Here is a 19,159-nt window from a genome sequence, read left to right as displayed (position 1 = left end):
AGTGTTGAGAAAGAATAAGGTCAGTGTTCCTGGAGCGCCGAGTATGGGTCAGCTGGAGGTTTACGGGGAGAGGAGAGAGTGTGCAGAGGAGCATGGAGGTCTTCCAGGATTTGAGAGCCACTTCAAACTGTTTAGATTTCATTCACCACAGACGCTTATCTGCAGATTTGTCTTCTTCAATGCGGTGGGAATATACAAGGTCCAGGAGATATTTCTGTGTTGAGAACGCCCTTTGCTCAATGGACATATAATCATGTTTAATAGATGTCCGCTGAGTGAACTCGTGGGCACTCACAAGAGCCTGGTGCAGTGGGCGTTCAGCTCCTAGTTGATGTCTGAGCACAACTAAGGCAAGGAGAAGGTGAGTCACTTCCCTAACTTAGCGTAACTATTCGAACACAGGTCTCTAGACGTTGTTCCTGGAACATCTCCCTCCCTGCTGCTTCTCTGACCCAGAGTGCTGAGAATGTACAGAATCTGTAAGGGTGGCTGTTTGTACAGTCTGTGGGAATTCCATATGCAGCTCTGTCTTTTTTTCTTTTTCTTCTCAGACAGAAAAGGGGAGCGCTCTCCACGAAGCGGCTTTGTTTGGGAAGGTGGACGTGGTGCGAGTCCTGTTAGAAACAGGTAGTTATCCCTGTGCTCCCGGGAGCCTGTCCTGCCAGCTGCTGTGGCTGTTTCAGGGTTAGCTGAAGGAAGATGGCGGCCTTCTTCACAAACGACCCCTTCCTCCAAATTGCAGAGAGGGAGTCCCACTGTGTGGAACTGGGCTTTGATGTTCAGATAAGGTTGATATAAATATCCAAGCGAGCTGAAGAAACCGCCAAGAGGAAAAGGAAGATCTCTGCTTTTGGCAAGATGGAGGGACTGGCCCCCGAGGAGTTATGGCAGTGGTGTGGACTCTTGGTTTTTTCCACTGTGACCCATGGTCATACAGATTTGGGTCCCTGCTCCTTAGGGCAAATTCTCCTTCTTGCTACTCTTTGGCCCAGTAGCTGTTCACTGGCTATGGAGGTTTATTTTTAAAAGGAGCATTATAAAGGGAATATTTTGAAGGGAAAACAAAGGTAGGTTTACTGTTTGTTCTGACTGGAATGGGGTAAGTTGAAATTGAGGTCAGACTTTTGAGACTCGAGAGATACGAGTGCAAATTATTCCTCCACACAGTTGATGTGAGCCATGGTCTGTAGCACAGTGTGTTTATTGACTCTGTGAACAAGAGCCATGGTCAGGCTATTGTGCCTTTTTCCTGTGTTCACTGTGTTAAATGTTCGTGTTACTTAATTTTGACATGCAGCATAGTAATAGAATAAATGACCTGAGACGCCAATTAAAATACATACTACCTATATTCTCACATAAACTTAAGCTGGTGTTTAATAATCTTACAGTGCTCCAACATCTGGGGTAAAATACTCTACACTAGCTTCATTTGAAATCAGGTATTCAGAAAGTTCACAAACTGGATTAGAGTGCTGGAACTCTAATGGCTGCATCAAAATATTTTTTTTAGTGTGACACATAATTTTGGAACTAAATCATATCAGAAATGTTTCAGTCACACAGTTAAGTTGGTTTGCTGAAATAGCTTATGAGTGTGGCCGGCCCTGGAGATAATCTGAAAGAAATGAGTATCCAGGGTATCTGAAGTATACAGTCCACAGACACTTGAAATAATTAGACTTTTTCAAATTTGCTTGCATTGAATATTCTAAGCGTTCTTACATCATAATATGTATGATTATCATTTATTAACATTTTAAAATTGAATTATACAGATTATACAAATCACTTCATCATTACACTTTAGGATTTTAGTTTATAAGTAAGAAATATTTTTTACTTTGATAGTACACTATTTATTTAATATACTAGCCCCAACCCCAAAGAAACTCTGTGGTCCTGCAAAGCAATCTCTATAACAGTGTCGGAGAACTCTAAGAGTCAATTCATTATCAAGAATTTTCCACATTATTAGCAACATTCGGCCCCTGCCTTCTCTCCTGTTAAAGTCTTATGTGTTTAACTTAGTTTCTAAGGCACCTTCGGTGCTTGGCCTATATGCGTGTGAAATTAGAACAGTTACATATTGGCAGTATCATCCAAGGACACTCCAGTTTCTCTTTTTCCTCCAGGAATTGATGCCAACATCAAGGACAGTTTAGGTAGAACTGTCTTAGACATTCTGAAAGAGCATCCATCCCAGAAATCTCTCCAGATTGCAACGCTCTTGCAAGGTAAGCAATATCGGATGGTGGATGACTTTGCCTTACAGCCACGGTTAAATTGAAGCTGTCATAAGTTTTAATCGGGGCTTTGAGTTAGTGTTTGATTTTTAATTAGCTCATTATTTCTATATTTTTCCTGGCATATTTTAAGATGAATAATAATTCATTTAAATGTTTTCGTTCTGTGTTTACTCTGTACTGAAAGAGTTACTCATGTACTACTTGATATAAAAATGTTTAAAAAATCATGTAGTAAATGTGGAACCTGCTAGCTTGAAGTTAATAGGCCCTAGGAACTGGTAATGATCCAATATTATCTTCCCTTTGAATAACACCATAAGATTTTTTTCATAGACTTTTCTATAATTTTGTCTGATTTCTATAATTATGAAGTAGCTATGTATCATCGACCTTACTCATGAGGGACACTGGAGCTCTGATAGATTTTTTTTGCTTGCTCATACTCCTATTTCTGCCCTGTGCCATGTAGCAGAGATAATACATGAAGGCTGAACTGCCAACAGCTGAAAGTGCAGTTGGCCGAAAGAACTCCAGTCATTCCTCCTGCAGGTAGATTGGTTACAAGTGCAATAGTGGAGAGAGAAGCAAGGCAGCTCCTTATCAGATGGGAAAGTGAAGAACAGCATTGCTTTGTAAGAAAACTTCTGAATGAAAACCAGATGGGGCTATGGAAATGTGGATACAGGGGTCAGGGAAAGCCATATGGGTATGGAGGTTAAATGGTCACCATGCTCCTTTCTTAACTGACTTCTAAAGCCTTTCCTGGAAGCTTAGGCCCCTATAAGTTTGTTTCTTTGTCAAAAAAGAAGATGAATGCAAGTCAGAACACCTCCAGGTGAATCAGAGAATCCAAGTATGACTTTTCATATTAATTCTAATTAAGTCAAGTTGGATGAACACTAAAAAGAAAAATGGCGTACCTTGTTCTTATCTATCGTCTACCCTCAATGCATTTGTATTTCAGGTTAGACTTTTGCCTTCAACGGAACTTTAAAAATCCTGACTTTTGTGGATATTATATTTTTGGAGAAAGTAAAATAAAATTTTCTTACTAAAAGGGGGCAAGATATAATTTTAGGGTTTTCAAACATATTAGATGGTTCAGTATGATAAAAATATCCTGTCGGAGCAAACTGTCTGCTTCATTACAGGCCAAGGTTGATTAAGTGTATCAGTTTGCACTGGGGTATATTAGGAGAATTTTTAGTATTTCCTGTCACTGGAAAATACCTTATATTATTTCCTTTCTTAGATGTTTTTGGTATTGAAATAAAGTCAATTTATCAATGGCTTTCTCAATTATAAATTACCAATTTGTAGTTACAAATTACAACGATTTTTGTTGTTGTTAATATTGCTGTTAAATTTACATAGTTACTACATGGTCCAGAAATTTTCAGGATACGATTCTGCAGGTTACTTTCTTTTCCTGGTCGAATTTGCCTTGTAGACTTGTCCTTTGATCTAAACTATTCTAAGGGTGCGGGGACACAAGTGGCTGGCGTACAACATACATATTCACAAGTGGAGTCTCATGAAGCAGATTCTTTCTGAATAAAGAATACAAGCAAAGGACCCCAGTGGGAGATCTGATTCACTCCATCAGAAGAGGGCTATAAACCAGCCCTACACAGGCTGAACTCTTTTGGGGTGTGGCAGATATGTTTCTTTTAGGTCACACATATTTTATGAGCACTGTTCTCTGAAGAACAAAATTAGTTGCTGGCATTTAAAAAAATCCAGAATTATAGTTAAATCTTTAGAATTTTGGCGTCTGTGAAAATACAGGCTCCTGGCTTATGAAAGTGCCGAACTTTTAGATGGAGCACCTGCCATTAAACATGCCCTGTGCTTCCTGTGTTAGCCAGGCTGAATATTCTTTGACATTTATCTGGGTATCCAGTGTAGTTTCCCTTAGGATTAAGACAAAGGTAACATGTTTTCATATCCTTTGTCTATCTGGTTCTACCATTTGTTAGCGGAATGAATTAACAAAACTCCTCTTTTAAGTTGTCGTCTTTAAGGTTGAGGTAGAGCTGGGTGTGGTGATGGATACCTGGAATCTCAGAACTCATGAAGCTAAGCCAGAAGGGTCACAAGTTCAAGGTTAGCCTGGGCCACATAATGGGTCCCTATCTCAGATCTCGAATACAACAGCAACGCCCCAGACCTATGCAAACTGAGCTAGCAATAGTGAACATGCCAGTTTCATAAGGATTATACAGGCAAACATATTAAGTATTAAGAACTAAGCTGTTATTATTATGACTTTATAGAAAAAGCAAAAGCAAAAGATAAGTTGCATGCAGGATATTATTTCAAGAGTAACAGGGGTGAGTATTTTTTCTGTATATAAATAAAATGTAGCACAGATATTATGCTTATCTTTCAAGCCCACACCACCTTTTCATCCACTTCTGTTACTCAAGAGGTTGGTTATAGTCATCTGGTTTGAAGTCTCTGTGTTAGTAACAGTATCTACTTGACACGTCTTCTGGGGGACTTTAAATTGCCAAACAGAAAATATTTAACAAGAGCAAAAGGCACTTGTGTCTCCAGTGAACATGTTTATCTTTAAGGAAACACATGTTTTTACTTAAATGTTTTATTAAGCTTCTCTTGAAGTTCTCCGGGTTTGGTTCAGTTTCGTTTTATTCTTTTTTTGAAGAACTTGTGATAGCTATTGATTTTTGTTACACACGCATCCAAGTGCATAACCTCGGAAATTTGTATTTCCAGACTATTTAGAAGGCGTGGAAAGGTCAGCCGTCCTGGGAGAGCATGCTCAGGAAGACACGCCGCAAGAGACACACCTTTCGTCTCCCGCTGAGTCTCCTTCCCAAAAGAGTAAAAGTGCGTACCTGACGAAAGCCCCGGAAACAGTCATACCAGACTTCTCCGGTCAGATCTGCCTAAGTGCATTAGATGGGCCAACACCAGTGGACCTTTCCAGTCTAGTTATTTGTGGCTTGTGCTTTGCATTTTGTATACTTACTTACTCAGTCAACATTTATAGATTTTTCTGCTGCTTGCTTGGGAGGGCTCGTGGCGCTGACATAGGGCACTGATCAAAGCAGTTAGGAATCCTTTCCGAAATAAAGTTTACGTGGAGTAGAAATGGCTATTTTCACGAATGTATCTTCCCTAGCTTTATTGAGGCATATCTGGCAAATAATAATTTTATGTTTGTAGCATAGAATGTGACGTTTTGACATGCACACACACACACTGTGACTTTCCTGTCGCATTCAAACTAATTAACAAATGTTTCACTTTGCATAATGACAGCTTTATGTGGTGAGGACAATATCAAATGTCCTGGGGAATTCGGGGACATATGATAGTATTTTTACCCATCTTCACCGCACTGCCCTATACATTAGATGCCCTGAGTTGACTTGTTCACCCCTAACCGAAACCGTGAATATTTTAATCACTAGATCCATCATCCCCTTCTCACCACGGCCTATAGTAACCACTATCCCACTGTCTGCCTTGATAAGTTAACCTTTATAAGTTGCCCATATGTGCAAGGTCAAGCAGTATTTGTTTATTTCAGCCTCATTCAGCTCAGCAAAATCACTGCCAGTTTCGTTAGTGTTTCTCAAAAGAAAGCGGCCCTTCGTTTAAGCATTCACAATGGTCTGCTATTTATTTTTCTATTTTTCCCTCTCTATCTCTCCAACCATGGACGTTTAATTTTTCCTCATATTTCAGTCATCCTAAGTAGGGTTTCAGCTAAAATGGGGCTATGTGTATTTCTCTTAAAGATGTTGACTTCATTTACTTGAGGTCAGCGCTAGAAGTAGGATGCTGGTACCGAAGAACACGCGTGTTTTCTACAGTGGCGCGTATATTCACACAGCGGCGTGCAGGCTCTCCTTGACCCACAGCCTCACCAGCACCTGCTCTCTTCCGTCATTTTGATTATATCCACGAGATATGAGATCACTTTGTGATTTTAATTCCTGGTCCCCTGATGGTCAGTGATTTTGAACTTTTTTTTTTTTATGTATCTACTGGCCAATCGTATTTCTTTTTTTTGGAGAAATAGAAGTCTATGCGTTTAGCCCCTTTGTCAATTGAACTTACAAGACAGACGATAATATTGTCTATTCCTCCATTTCCCCCTTTTTCTCATATATCACAATCCCAATTGTCCACATGTGTAATTATTTGTTTAAAGAAGTTAATACTTTTTATGTCCCATTGAAAATAGGAAGTAAGTGTTTGACATTATTTTAAGCTTGTTAATGAGTCATGGATCCTGTCAGTGGAGTAAAATGCCAGTAAGAATGGAGAAATAGATCCAAGTGTCAGCAGTTAGCCCTGGCCTACCCTGTGTGAAGGACTGAGTTCACTGCCCATTCTGCAGCCACAGAAAGTCAGATTCTATCATAAATAAAACAGTAGCTAGTTAGGACTATTTGTCCTTAAACTTTCAATACTGATTTCTATTTTGACAAAGAATAGCTATAGCCAAACTTTGAACTTCCTCTGCCTGTTAGCATGCTCATGTTCATTTCTTACTTTATGTTACTATGTCATATGCATTATGTAAACATGTGTTATGTAAATATATGAATATGCAAATATGTTAATTATGCTTAGTACCTTGCTCTGGCCAGATGTTTCTACCTACTTACTTGCTGTGTTTTGTCTTCTGTCAACATAGTAGTCTCGTTTATATTATTTAACATTACACTTTAGTAATACTATTTCTTGCAACATCTGAAAAAAAAAAACTGTTTTCTTCTAGGTGAAACTGTCACCGGGGAACTATCAAAACTCCTGGATGAAATAAAACTCTGTCAGGAGAAGGATTATTCCTTCGAAGATTTGTGCCATACGATTTCAGACCACTACCTAGATAATTTGAGCAAGATTTCAGAGGAAGAACTTGGGAAAAATGGAAGCCAGAGTGTAGTAAGTAAGGGGGGCATGAAGACAACGCGTGCGTCCGTCTGTCTTTCCGCGTCTGTCTTTCCAGTGTGGTGCATGCCACCGTGGCATGGGAACGGTCGACTTACTAGGTTATCAGGTTCACTATGTCGAATGTCAGTCAGTCTCCCTGTGAGCTTTTCCCTACTGTTCATGGGGTTGTCTCTCTGCAGCGGGTGCAGGGGAAGAAGAATGCTGGGGATGGACTGAGGGGGTGGCCCAGGGCTAATCGTTTGTCATGGTGTCACTAGGGTTAGACTTCCTTCTGTGACATGCAAGTTGCAGTTTCTTTGAGAATGGATATTTAATTTAATTGAGCATAATTTCCTCGACTCTTGAAGGAAAAAAAAAAACATTTCTTTTGTCTGTCCTCTCTGCTGTCTCTATAACTCCTCCTTAAGAACAAAATACAGCAAAACCACGTGTATAATTCTTTAGTTACGGTGGGACAGCTCAGCTTACATGTTTTCATGACATTAGATGCCCAGAGAGTCCCATTTGTGACCTCAGGATCTAAAGTATGAGTTAGATATCCTTGTTGATTGTAGCTTTTTCTATCAACAATCGCAAAAAAAATGTAATTGATCAGTTTTAAATTATGGGTTATAAGCCCACTTTTGGCCATGAAGGCATGATTCATAGTCTGTAGAGGATTGAAGGAAATAGGTTGTTTGATACAAACTATTTACTCACTTTTAGGACTTGATTTGCTAGAGCAGTCCGGCACGTTACTCGAGAGTATATAATAGAGTACACCGCGATAAGTATGTCATATTATTTTAAAAATTCAAAACAATTCTCAGTATGGTGCTTGTCCGTTTCGGGAACTTGCACTTTGTTTCGCTCCTGGAACGGAGGCGTGACACCGTTTCTCCGGAAATCGCCTGCTGATCTAGTTCAACAGCTAAACTTACCTCCCAGCCCTACTTTTTTTGGTTGTTGTTCCATTTTTTTTTTCTTTGCGGCTGTCCCATTACTGCCCTTCCTCCAATCCATTACAAATAACTGGAATAATTATATATACCTTACACCAGAAGTTTATAGGCTTTACAAAATAAAAATCTTTTATTAATGAGATATTTATATTCATCAGCATAAAATGCCCCTCTTAGAAGCCAAAAACTATCTTCAAAGTACAGATTATTGCAGCCTAACATCTGTTGGAAAGCCACTTAGAACTTGGAGCGTAGTTGAACCATAGAACTAATACAGGATGCCTGGATTTTTATAGCCATCCCTAAAGCTTTCTATCAATTGTCAAATTCTAGATCATCCTTCGAAACCCACAGATATCCACAAGGCCCTAATGTTCTAGGTCAATGCTTTCTAAAGGCTTTTTATTAAATATGTTCACAAACCAACTTAGACAAACATTCCTCGTGTGTTGATATATATGTGTTGATATAGATATAGATACACACACACCAATAATATCTATCTATATGCACATACACGCACACACACTATCCCAGTGCTACATATGCAAACCAAGAGAGATTTACTTCACAAGAAATCAAGAAATTCAGTTAGGAAAACAGAGACAAAGTCCAGCAGAAGCTCTAAATGTTTTTCTTTTACCCTGCATCTTGTGTGCCTGGGCTCTGTGTTCTTTTTGGAGAGTGGGATGTAGGCGTATACGTTTTAGGGAGTGAGGATAGGAGCTCTTGGCACACATACGTTTTGGAGAAGGTGGCTACTTTGCTTCACTAACTGAAGCAGCAAGGGAGAAACTAATGCTCATGGTTGAAACTAAGTCTTCCCTAGTTGAGCCCAGACGTTCCTATACTCTTAGTTCTGGTGACAAATAATCTAACCGTATTCCTTGAAATTGCTGTCGTATGAAAATATCAAAGGTTAAGTAAGGTGGGGTAGCAGAAAGTATACATAGGAGCAAGAGATTCCATTTATTAGTAATAGAATTTACTGAGGGCAAGGATGAGAAATACGATTAAAGGGATTAATGTAGTTAGGTGTAGGTGGTTTGAATACTGGGCTTAGCGTTTTGATATTTATTCTTTAGGAAATGAGAAAAACATAAAAAAATTTGGGCAGATAAAAGCCATCATTGGAACTGGTCTTTCAGAAGATAAATCTGGCAGAAACATCACTGAATGTTCAAAAAGCCATCCAATTACTTTGACCTACTCTATAGCCTATTTCTTATCTGTATTCATCTGTTCTGTCTCTTGTTTGTTTCCATTTGTTGAAGTATTTTTCCTCGAGTATTGCTAAGGATTGTCCCCTCATGATACGAACAGCTTAATAAAGTGCTTTTAGGTCGCCTAGTATAGGCGGCCATTGCCGTGTTCAAAATTATAGGTAGGTTCACTATGCAAGACTGTAGTTGACTTCAGAGAGTTCAAGACTCCCATCTCAAGGAGCCTTCAGTCACTGTTTATAGACAAGACTAACACATAAAATAAATATGTATATTATGAATTGATACTTAATAGGTGCTTGCTACCTATTATTCTAGTGTTTTATGTGATTCAAACTACGACTAAACAGTCCTAATGGTGAAATTATAAATTTGGGAAAGGACTCATCTGGCATATGCCACACTGAAGATTTAAACCTGGAACTGGTATTTTAAATTCTCAGCTGCATTTCTTATCGTACGTTACCCCGTGGTTAAAGAAACTTTAAGAAGCAAGAGATCAGGGATCTACTGGTGTTCCCTGGGAGCTTCCTGGGTGTGCTTTAAGACTAATGGTTCCTGGAGAAAGGGAAGGTGGGATATACCTTGTGCTTTTCTTGAAATGATTGAATCAGGGAGGTGTACAGCCTGGAGAAAATAGTGCGTGCAAACGCAGAGGTCAGAATCCGTGTGCAACGTGGAAAGAATGGTTTACCAAGATGGAAATACAAGTTAGGTGAATAGTGATAAGACCTAGCAGATACTATTATTTCTCTCATTTTACAGGTGAGACAGCAAAGGATCGGAAACTCTGATCATTTCTCCCCTTTAGGGTCACATGACCAGAATACTTAGACTCAGATCCCGACTCTGGAGCTGGGTTGTATTGTATATCACTCCTTGTATCATCAGAGAACAGCGACAGATCAGGAGACTAACTCTAGGGGAGTTCCCTTGATACTTTGGAAGATTAAAGGTGACAATTCATTGGGTATTCTGGGGATAGACTGTGGTTCTCATCAATGAGTTTGCCTTAGAGTAACGAGGAAAGGCTTTAAAAAAAAATAAGTGCTCATATGTCATAGCCCCTAAGTCAAAACCAGCTGAGAGGGAGCTGGGTGTGATGGCGGATATCTGTGAATGCCAGCATTTAGGATGCTGGAGCAGGAGGATCACAACCACGTAGGGCTATATAACAAACTGAGGCCAGCCCTGGCTACACAGCAAGTCCATGTTAGAAAAAAACATCTTGGCTGCTCTTACCAGTTGTTTTTAGAGAGGCCCCCTACATTATTTTAACGGGCATCTAGTTGATCTGTTAAAACAAAATCCTGCCAGAATCTTTATAAGCCAGTTCAGGCCTAACACGAGAGCAGAGTTAATAACACCATACAGTATGAGGTTTTTTTTTTTTTTTTTTTTTTTTTTTTTTTTTTTTTTTTGCGCTCGAACAAATCATGTAGATCTTGTCGTGGCTAACTTCTTCAGTTCTCTAACTTGTTCATTTTTGTTTAAGTTCTAGAACTAGGGAATATCTTGGTTTTGACTCTTCAGCAAGTTATCACCCATTGTGTAGCTTGAAGAGAAACATTATTTCCCACAATTCCAGAGGCTTCATGCAAAGCTGGCATCTGTGAAGAGCCTGTCCCTTGGTTTGCGGGTTACCTGTCTTTGTCTTCTCGTGTTTCCCCACATGACTGAGGACAGAGGGGAAAATCAGGCTCTTGGTTGGCTAGGCATGGAGGTACTGTCCACCACCAATGGCTATGTGCTCATCACCTGGGTACCTCCCAGAGTCCTTTGCTCTACTCTTCTGGGGGTTGACATACCAGTATGTATATCTGGAAAGGACAGAGACTGTCTTCTTATCATGATACAAGTTTAAACTATGCTATACTCTGACAACTGTCCAAACTTACAATTATTTTTGTGCTGTATCAAAGCTTTACATATAGAAAACATTTTTTGTTGTTTGTATTTCTAGCAATACGATGTGCAATCAGTTTGAGTGCAATTTAGTTTTAGATGTGCCAAAATATCTGACTTGTTTGTTTTAGTACTATTCATAACTTCAAAATTAATTAAGAAATTACAAAATAAAAGGAAAATATGCTCTGTAACATCATATCATTCATAAATGTATTGTAGATTTTCGTGATGTAGCTTGAGCTTGGACTGCTTTTTCCTTAGTTCAGTACAACTTTTATTTCCTATTTTCTTCCAATAGAGGGCACTCTGATTCAGGAATTTGACACAAAATCAGATATCTTATGTAAGAACTTCCTTTTTTTTTTAAATCAGAGATGTTTGATTCTATTCAAATAATTTTACCATTATAAATGAATTAAAAATTAATTACTTATTATTATTAACCTAGAGATTTTATCTTTAAAAACCAACTCAAGTTAAAATTATATTTTACCTTGCCTACATTTAAATTCAAAAGTTAATCGTTTCTGAATGCTCTTATAACATGCATATGAGACCATTTTCCAAGTTGAATCAGAACGTTATATAATCTAGGATAGGATTTTTGAAGTAATATTTTCATATTCTTTACCAACTCATGAAGTTTGTTTTCAAAAGAATATAAAATCATATAAAATTTCTCTACTGTCTTTATTTATTCTGTTGTCTTATTTTAATCACTTATATAAACAAAATGCACATGGCTTAGATTTGAACACACCTGGCTGTAGGAACTCTGATGTAATATGAGGATTACAGCAGATTGAGTCAGGAAATCATTCAGCTTAGGTCTAAATAGAAAAAGCATTATTTCCTCATTAGCCTATGTTTAAAAGAAACAGGTAAGGCAGTCGAGGGAAGAAATGTTCTACTCTGTGTTTCCTCCAAAGGAAACCCTGGACGCAGTGGCATCCAGTGCTGTCTGTCTATCTGGGGATTGCCAGCATGGTCTGGGTAGTGTTGCTCAACGGTCCCCATGATCTCTCTCTTGTTCACTTTATACTATAACAAAATCTTCATTTCCAGGTCGGATTCTGAAGTGTGAGCTGTTCTATTAGATGGTCTAAAAGTCAGATGCTGGCTCTGGGGATCCAGCTCATGGCGAGATGCTTGTGACATAAATGTGAGGACCGGAGTCCATTCCCCAAAACCCTTGTAAGGAAAAGAGAAAAACAGGCATGATGGTGTACTTAAAGTCCAGTGCTAGGGAGACAGACTGGAGGGCCCTGGGGTCACGCTTCATCTAGTTTAGTCACCGAGAAAGCCCCAGGTTTCTGCAAGAGACTCTTTTTTCCCAAAGGTGGACAACTGCACAGCTTGACCTCTGACTTCTACGTGGCTATGTATATGTGTGCACTTGTACCCCCTCACATAGGTGTACCTGTACACACGAGTAGGCACACACCTGTACACACACATGCCAACACATGCATCGTATAGTCTGTTTCTAGAATGAAGCTTACTTTCAAACATGTTCTAATATGTTTTAGGAGAGAGAGGCCTCGGTGGCTGTCAGGGGACTTTTTGTTCTGAGTTTCTGAACAGTCCATAGAGAGCTCTTCTTACAGGGCTATAAATAATTCTTTAACATATATTACATTTTTTACTAGTGATATTAAGTCATAAGTAGTGGTAACATAGATAGTGATCCGGAGAAAATTTCTGACTATAATTTAGGTTTTTTTTTTTTTTTGGCTTAAAAATAGTTTTGAGAAGTAGGACTCAGAGTTGCCATAGATTCAGCCAGGTGTGGGCTTTTCTAGCAGGTTTTCTAGGAATTAAAAAATGTAGACGCTAGATTCTGTTGTCTACAATTATATTAATTATATTAATAGCTCCCAAATGGTATCACTAAGCTCCTATGCATATTGAATACATAATGCATGCCAGGAAAAGCCCAGAATCAGAATGGCAAATTTCTGACCCCACTTTTACCTCTGTAAGAACTTTTAAAATCTGTAGTATTTCTAGGAAGATGTTTGAGGAAAAGAGGCACTACCATAGTCGCTCACTCCGCTGAGCTGCTACCTCACGGGCCTTCACTTTGACAAGGTTTGTTGTTTACATTGGCAGATTGCGTCTGATAGAGTCCGTGATGAGAGGGTCCATGTTTGGTTAATCTCTAATCTGTCCTGCCAAACACAGCTTCCTTCTTGTGGTAGTCTCTCAGCAAAGGGTCACTGAATGGAGACACACAAGGAAAACACGGCAAATAGAAGGGCTGTGGTTGATTATCATAAGTAGAAAACGTCTTCAATTATTTGGAGCACAGGATCCCAGCCATCTTTCTTATGGAGGGACTAATCTAGCCACGTAGGGTATGAAATTATATGGATTTATGAGCCTGTTGTGTTGGTTTATGAGCAGGGAATGACTTGAAATTCCCAAAAGGTGATTTCTTTATCAGAAAATTCTGTCACCACCTTTTCTCAGCTGTATAAAAGATCTGCTTCTCTGTCTTCTGTGTTGCTAAAGATATCCCATGGTGATCTTTATGTCTTGCAGACTTTGACCAAGTTGGTTCAAACTTTTGAATAGTTATTTCATTTATTTGTGGAGGATTTCTCTATTGGTATGTCAAATGTTCTGTTCTTGGACCAGTCTCATAGAAGTCATAAGCAGCTCAGTATGTCTTAGGGACAGCACACATGACAAATGGTGTGACTTGCTGGGATTCTTCACTCAAACAAAGGTGCAGAATTCAATGAGAGTTAATTTCACCCCATATTTCAGTTCCTGAAATGTCAGTAGTATACCCAGAAGATGAGGGAGCAGAGTTGGCATTTTCTTTGGGCCATCAACCAGATCTCAATGACACAGAGACTTATTATTTATGAATGCTTGGCCTTATCTTAGGCTTCTCCCCCTAGCTCTTTTAACTTAATTTAACCTGTTTCTGTTCATCTATGTTTTACCTTGGAGCTTTTTACCTTTCTTTCATTCTGTATGTCCTACTTTTCCTGTTTTCTTTGTGTCTGTCTGTCTGGCCCCAAGTGTCTTCCTATCATTTCCCTTTCTTTCTTCTTTCCCCAAGCCTAAATTTCTCCTCCTACTTCTGCATATACTTCCTGCCTTGTTATTGGCCATTCAGCTTTTTATTAGACCAATCAGGTGACTTAGGCAGGCAAGGTAAAACAGCAACACATCGTCACATAATTAAACAAATGTGGCACATCTTGATATAGTTAAACAATTATTCTACCACATAAACAAATGCAGCACATCTTTGCACAGTTAAACAATTATTCTGCAACAAGGGAGGTTGAATTTGGGTGAGTGGTTCATGCAAAAAGCTCTGGCCAGTGTATTCCAAGCCTATGATTTACCTTTCGATGACCCCCATCTTTCCCTAGTATATTCAAAGATGACGTATCCTCAGCTTGTCATTATTGCTGTCGTCTTCCTGGCCTTAGACTTTCTTCACCTCTTACCTCAGTTACTGTAGGAGCTTCTCATCCTGCCCACTTACTTCAGTTTTCCCCATTGTCTACCACTTTTTCTGAGTGCTGGCACCCAGTGAGTGTGATATGCCTAAAGTGCGATGTTAGCCACGCATTCTCCTCCAACTGTCTAGGCAAGCAGACTCTTCAAAAATCCGCACCAGTCCTCACTGCAATAATCCCAACCTTTAACTGACGCATTTGCGGCCTGACTGTTTTAGCTACAACATGCATTTCCACCTTATCTCTCAGGAATCTCCTGTATAAGTGCAGTGTTTCAGTAAGATGCATCACTTTTAATTGTGTTTGCCTTTATTTCTGTGTTCAGTTTTTATCTACAAATAATTATTTTCATACCATCATCACTTAATTGAAACTATTCTTCCTAACATCTTTTATGATCCTTCTATATTTAGTTCTGACACTTGGATCAAATATTAATGTTTATAAATTTGTTATGTGAATTCTATAATCTTCTTTGGATCATTAGTAAATGGGTCTTCTGTTTAGGCTTTGTTTAATAATCTGCTTGAATACTGGGAAATTGTTAACCTGGATGCATGTGCTTAGCATAGATATTCGCATGCTTCATAAATATTTGTGAAATTGAACATGTTATAGGAATAAAGAAGTAGGTTTGATATCTGATTTTGGTATAAACTTATGAATAGAATCTAGTTAGTCTGTTGTTTTTTTTTGAGTAATGAGTGGCTCAAGTTTGTTTTGAAGGTAAAATTAAATACTCAGCTAAATTATATCATTGACTCCTTCACAGTAGAAATCATCAATATCTTAGGTCAAGTCATATTTTAGGTAATTACAAACAAAACTTAATGAAATCTAATATAAGTACTTTATTCAATTCTTAATAACTTATATAAATTACTATAAGCATTTAAATATGTCTCATTCTTAATATTATTAATTTCAGATTCCCCAACATATTAAGAATTATTTCTTATCATTTTGTGCTATGTTTATAGAATTTTCCAGCCAATCAACATCCTGCTTTTCACTATAATTTGAATGATTTTTTTACATTATTGTTCACCGCATCATGTCATTGTGTGTTTGTTCTTTATTGTTCACCGCATCGTGTCAGTGTGTGTTTGTTCTTTATTGTTCACCGCATCATGTCATTGTGTGTTTGTTCTTTATTGTTCACCTCATCATGCCATTGTGTGTTTGTTCTTTATTGTTCACCGCATCATGTCATTGTGTGTTTGTTCTTTATTGTTCACCGCATCATGTCATTGTGTGTTTGTTCTTTATTGTTCACTGCATCGTGTCATTGTGTGTTTGTTCTTTATTGTTCACCGCATCATGTCATTGTGTGTTTGTTCTTTATTGTTCACCGCATCATGTCATTGTGTGTTTGTTCTTTATGTGCACCTCATCATGCCATTGTGTGTTTGTTCTTTATTGCACACCTTATTATGTTATTGTGTGTTTGTTCTTTCTCCTTCTGTAGCATAGGCTAGTTCAAAACTCACAATAATTCTCCTTCCCCACACTCTTCAAGTGCTGGGACTACAGAAATGAGGCACCCTTCCCAGTCTCGCTTGTTTAAAACATATCTGACATGCAACTATTTCTAAATATTAGAGCACTTTATTAAGGCAACCTAAGGTAGAAAAATCCCAAAAATAGCTTAAAGTTTTGTATTTTAAATTTTATGCGATTTTTGAAGTTAATTGTATAATTTCACCAGTTTTTGTTTACGGTTTTCTTATGTCTAATCTATGACTTGGTTTTAAGCTTACCTATAGAATTATCAGCTATTTCAATGGTCCTGAAAAACTAATTCCTTCTACACTTGGTATTATTGTAATGTTTTCTTGAAAAATTAAAATAATTGAGCCTTCTCCTATCCCCACCTTTTAGAAAATAACTATGGTAATTTGTGACCACTTGAAGCCAGTTTTCACAATGACTTTGTTCACTGGCTGTCACACACCCTATTTGTAATTCTATTTCAAGGCGCACGTTTGGGAAATCTTAGTGCAGTTTGGGATGAAGGCCTCGGACAGCTTGGCATTATGAAATGATCTCATTTTGCTGCCTGACATGGAAGGGAATCTGCACTGGGCCCAAGCTCAAGCATATGTCACTGTGATAATCGCTCGCTGCTCTGTCCAGGGAAGTGATTTTCACCTTGAGGAGTAAATTAATTTCAACAGAACAGTAGACCGACAACCCAGAAAAAAAGTTGATGAAACTGCTCATGCTTCTAACACATCTTACCGTAAGACCACTTAATCCGCGACTAAAGAATATTGGAATTCGCACAGCAATAACAGCCGGAGACTTGGGATCGACTGTGAGGGAATTGAAGTCAGGAATGGCAAATTGAGAAACGTAACTGGTGTGGCGTGCTTCAGTTTCAGGCTTAAATTTTTAAAAGTAACAGTTTTATCTTCACTAGCTTTGTGGGAGTTCTTATTTCTGCCACATGTATTTAAAACAAAACAAAACAAAAAAAAAACCTTTTGATTGTCTGCACCGGTGGTTCTCAACCTTCCTAATGCCATGGCGCTTTAAATACAGTTCCTCATGCTGTGGTGACCCCAGCCATAAAATTATTTTTGTTGTGACTTCATAACTGTAATTTTACTACCAATGTGAATTTTAATGCAAATATCTGTGTTTCCAATGGTCTTTAGGTGACCTCTGTGAGAGGATCAGTTGACCCCTCCAGGGAGCTGCCAGGCACAGGGTGAAAACCACTGGTTTACCCTTTCAGAACAGATCCATTTAGTAGCTAGCCTCCAGTGCATACTGTCAATTCATTAATAAAGAGAACCAGATTCTGAACTTGGTCCAAAGATGAGTAGAGAAGAAAATGCGGGTGGCAGGAAAGGAGAGTCTCAAAAATGAGCCAAGGGAGTGAGCCAGAGAGAAGTGTCTGTCCCTGAGGGGGATGCCTCCTGCTTTCAGAAGAGCCATTTCAGATGGTACCAACTCCTAGAGCCCACACTTGGTTGTTGAACAAATGAATTTCTGCCTTGATGAAAATGCTTCTGAGCCGTGCTGTGGTGGTACACACGCCTTTAATGCCAGCACCCGGGGAGGGAGGCAGAGGCAGGCGGATCTCTGTGAGTTCAAGGCCAGCCTGGTCTATAGAGCTAGTTCCAGGACAGGCTCCAAGCTACAGAGAAACCCTGTCTTGAAAAACTAACCAACCCAACCGAAATGCCCCCTTTGGCCTTGATTCAGGAAGCTCCTGCGCACAGAGCCAATGCAGTTTTCCCGTCTGCACTCACGCGCATGCTGCCGTCCTCGCTACCTTCCCGAGCCCTCGCATTAGTCACTACCGTGATTTCCTCAGTAAACCGCATTTATGACTCGGGGCTGCATTCATAACACAGAAACAAGAACTTGAATTCAAACAGACTTGCGTTTGAATCTTAATGCTTTAGATAAAAATTTCCGTTGTCTTCAGATTTCTTTATGTCTGAAAATAGAAATTCTCAAACGAACAATTTGCAGGTTTATTCTGAAAATAAAGCTAAATAATGACGAGCACCTCGCAGTGGCTCCCGCCGCAGAGGAGCAAATGGTAACACTGTCATGCTCTTATCCATCCAGTCATTTATGTGTGTTTTTCCGTGTGTCATCAGCATGCTCCCCCCACGTTCTAGCTGACTTTCCCATCTGTCTTCGTTCCCCATTGTTTCCTGTTAAAATATCCTCCTATTCCTTATTATATGCTTGCCTCTCACTCTGGAATGGTGTTTTTACAAAGTTATTCTCACTTCAGCCCTCTGAATCATTGTCCGGGGGTGGATGATTTTTAATACATTCCTTGGGTAATTTTTCTGCCACCGTGTTCCGCACATACTGCAGAAGAATATTTTGAAACGTTAATCTCGTAAATCATCAGGTATGGGACTCACTGCCGTCCCCCTGCACACGTCTCCAGTTTCAATGATTTGGCATTATTTAGTTACTTTTTGAGTTCCGGCTTTCTCTTAATCCCCTGTCTCGTCTTTTTCCTTCTGTGCACTATCTAATTTCAAATAAAACTCTATAAGAATTATATAGGGAATTTACAAGCAGCATTGTAAGTTTCTTATCTTTTCCAAGTGTCTGTCACCATCACATCAATTGGAGAGGTTTTAGTAAATATATATGCATATATAATGAACGATTTGTTCAGCTACTCCTAACTGTTGCTGTTTCTGCCTTCCTTCTCAGCCATTGTTCTGTTTGGTAAGAACTGCTTTGTCCTCTCCCAGTTACAGTCCTTGGGATACTGAGCCACACAAAGCCAGCCTCAGGATTTGATGCTGGGTCTTAACTCAGGCTTCACTGTCAGCTTTAGCATGATCTTAAAGGGTTTGAGCTGGCTCCTTAGCACGTCTTATGGAAGATGAGCAGAGTACCAAATGAGGAAGAAGGATGCTCACAAGTAAAATGTTCTT

General features: G+C 39.0%; 1 protein-coding gene across 7 annotated transcripts in view; it reads left to right on the top strand.

Moving 5' to 3' along the window:
• Anks1b (ankyrin repeat and sterile alpha motif domain containing 1B) overlaps window positions 1-19,159 on the top strand; it is an 864,790-nt gene that overhangs the window by 125,605 nt on the left and 720,026 nt on the right. For all 7 annotated transcript variants that reach the window (XM_050145702.1, XM_050145698.1, XM_050145703.1 and 4 more), the window contains exons 5-8: window positions 552-627; window positions 2,136-2,237; window positions 4,989-5,102; window positions 7,009-7,175. In XM_050145702.1, coding sequence (XP_050001659.1) covers window positions 552-627; window positions 2,136-2,237; window positions 4,989-5,102; window positions 7,009-7,175 — 459 coding nt within the window. The remainder of the gene's footprint in view (window positions 1-551; window positions 628-2,135; window positions 2,238-4,988; window positions 5,103-7,008; window positions 7,176-19,159) is intronic.

This window comes from Alexandromys fortis, unplaced genomic scaffold (assembly GCF_014885135.2).
Source record: "Alexandromys fortis isolate MF-2015 unplaced genomic scaffold, M_Fortis_MF-2015_v1.1 scaffold_50, whole genome shotgun sequence".
Lineage (NCBI taxonomy): Eukaryota > Metazoa > Chordata > Mammalia > Rodentia > Cricetidae > Alexandromys > Alexandromys fortis.
This window is presented reverse-complemented; position numbering and strand designations above follow the sequence as displayed.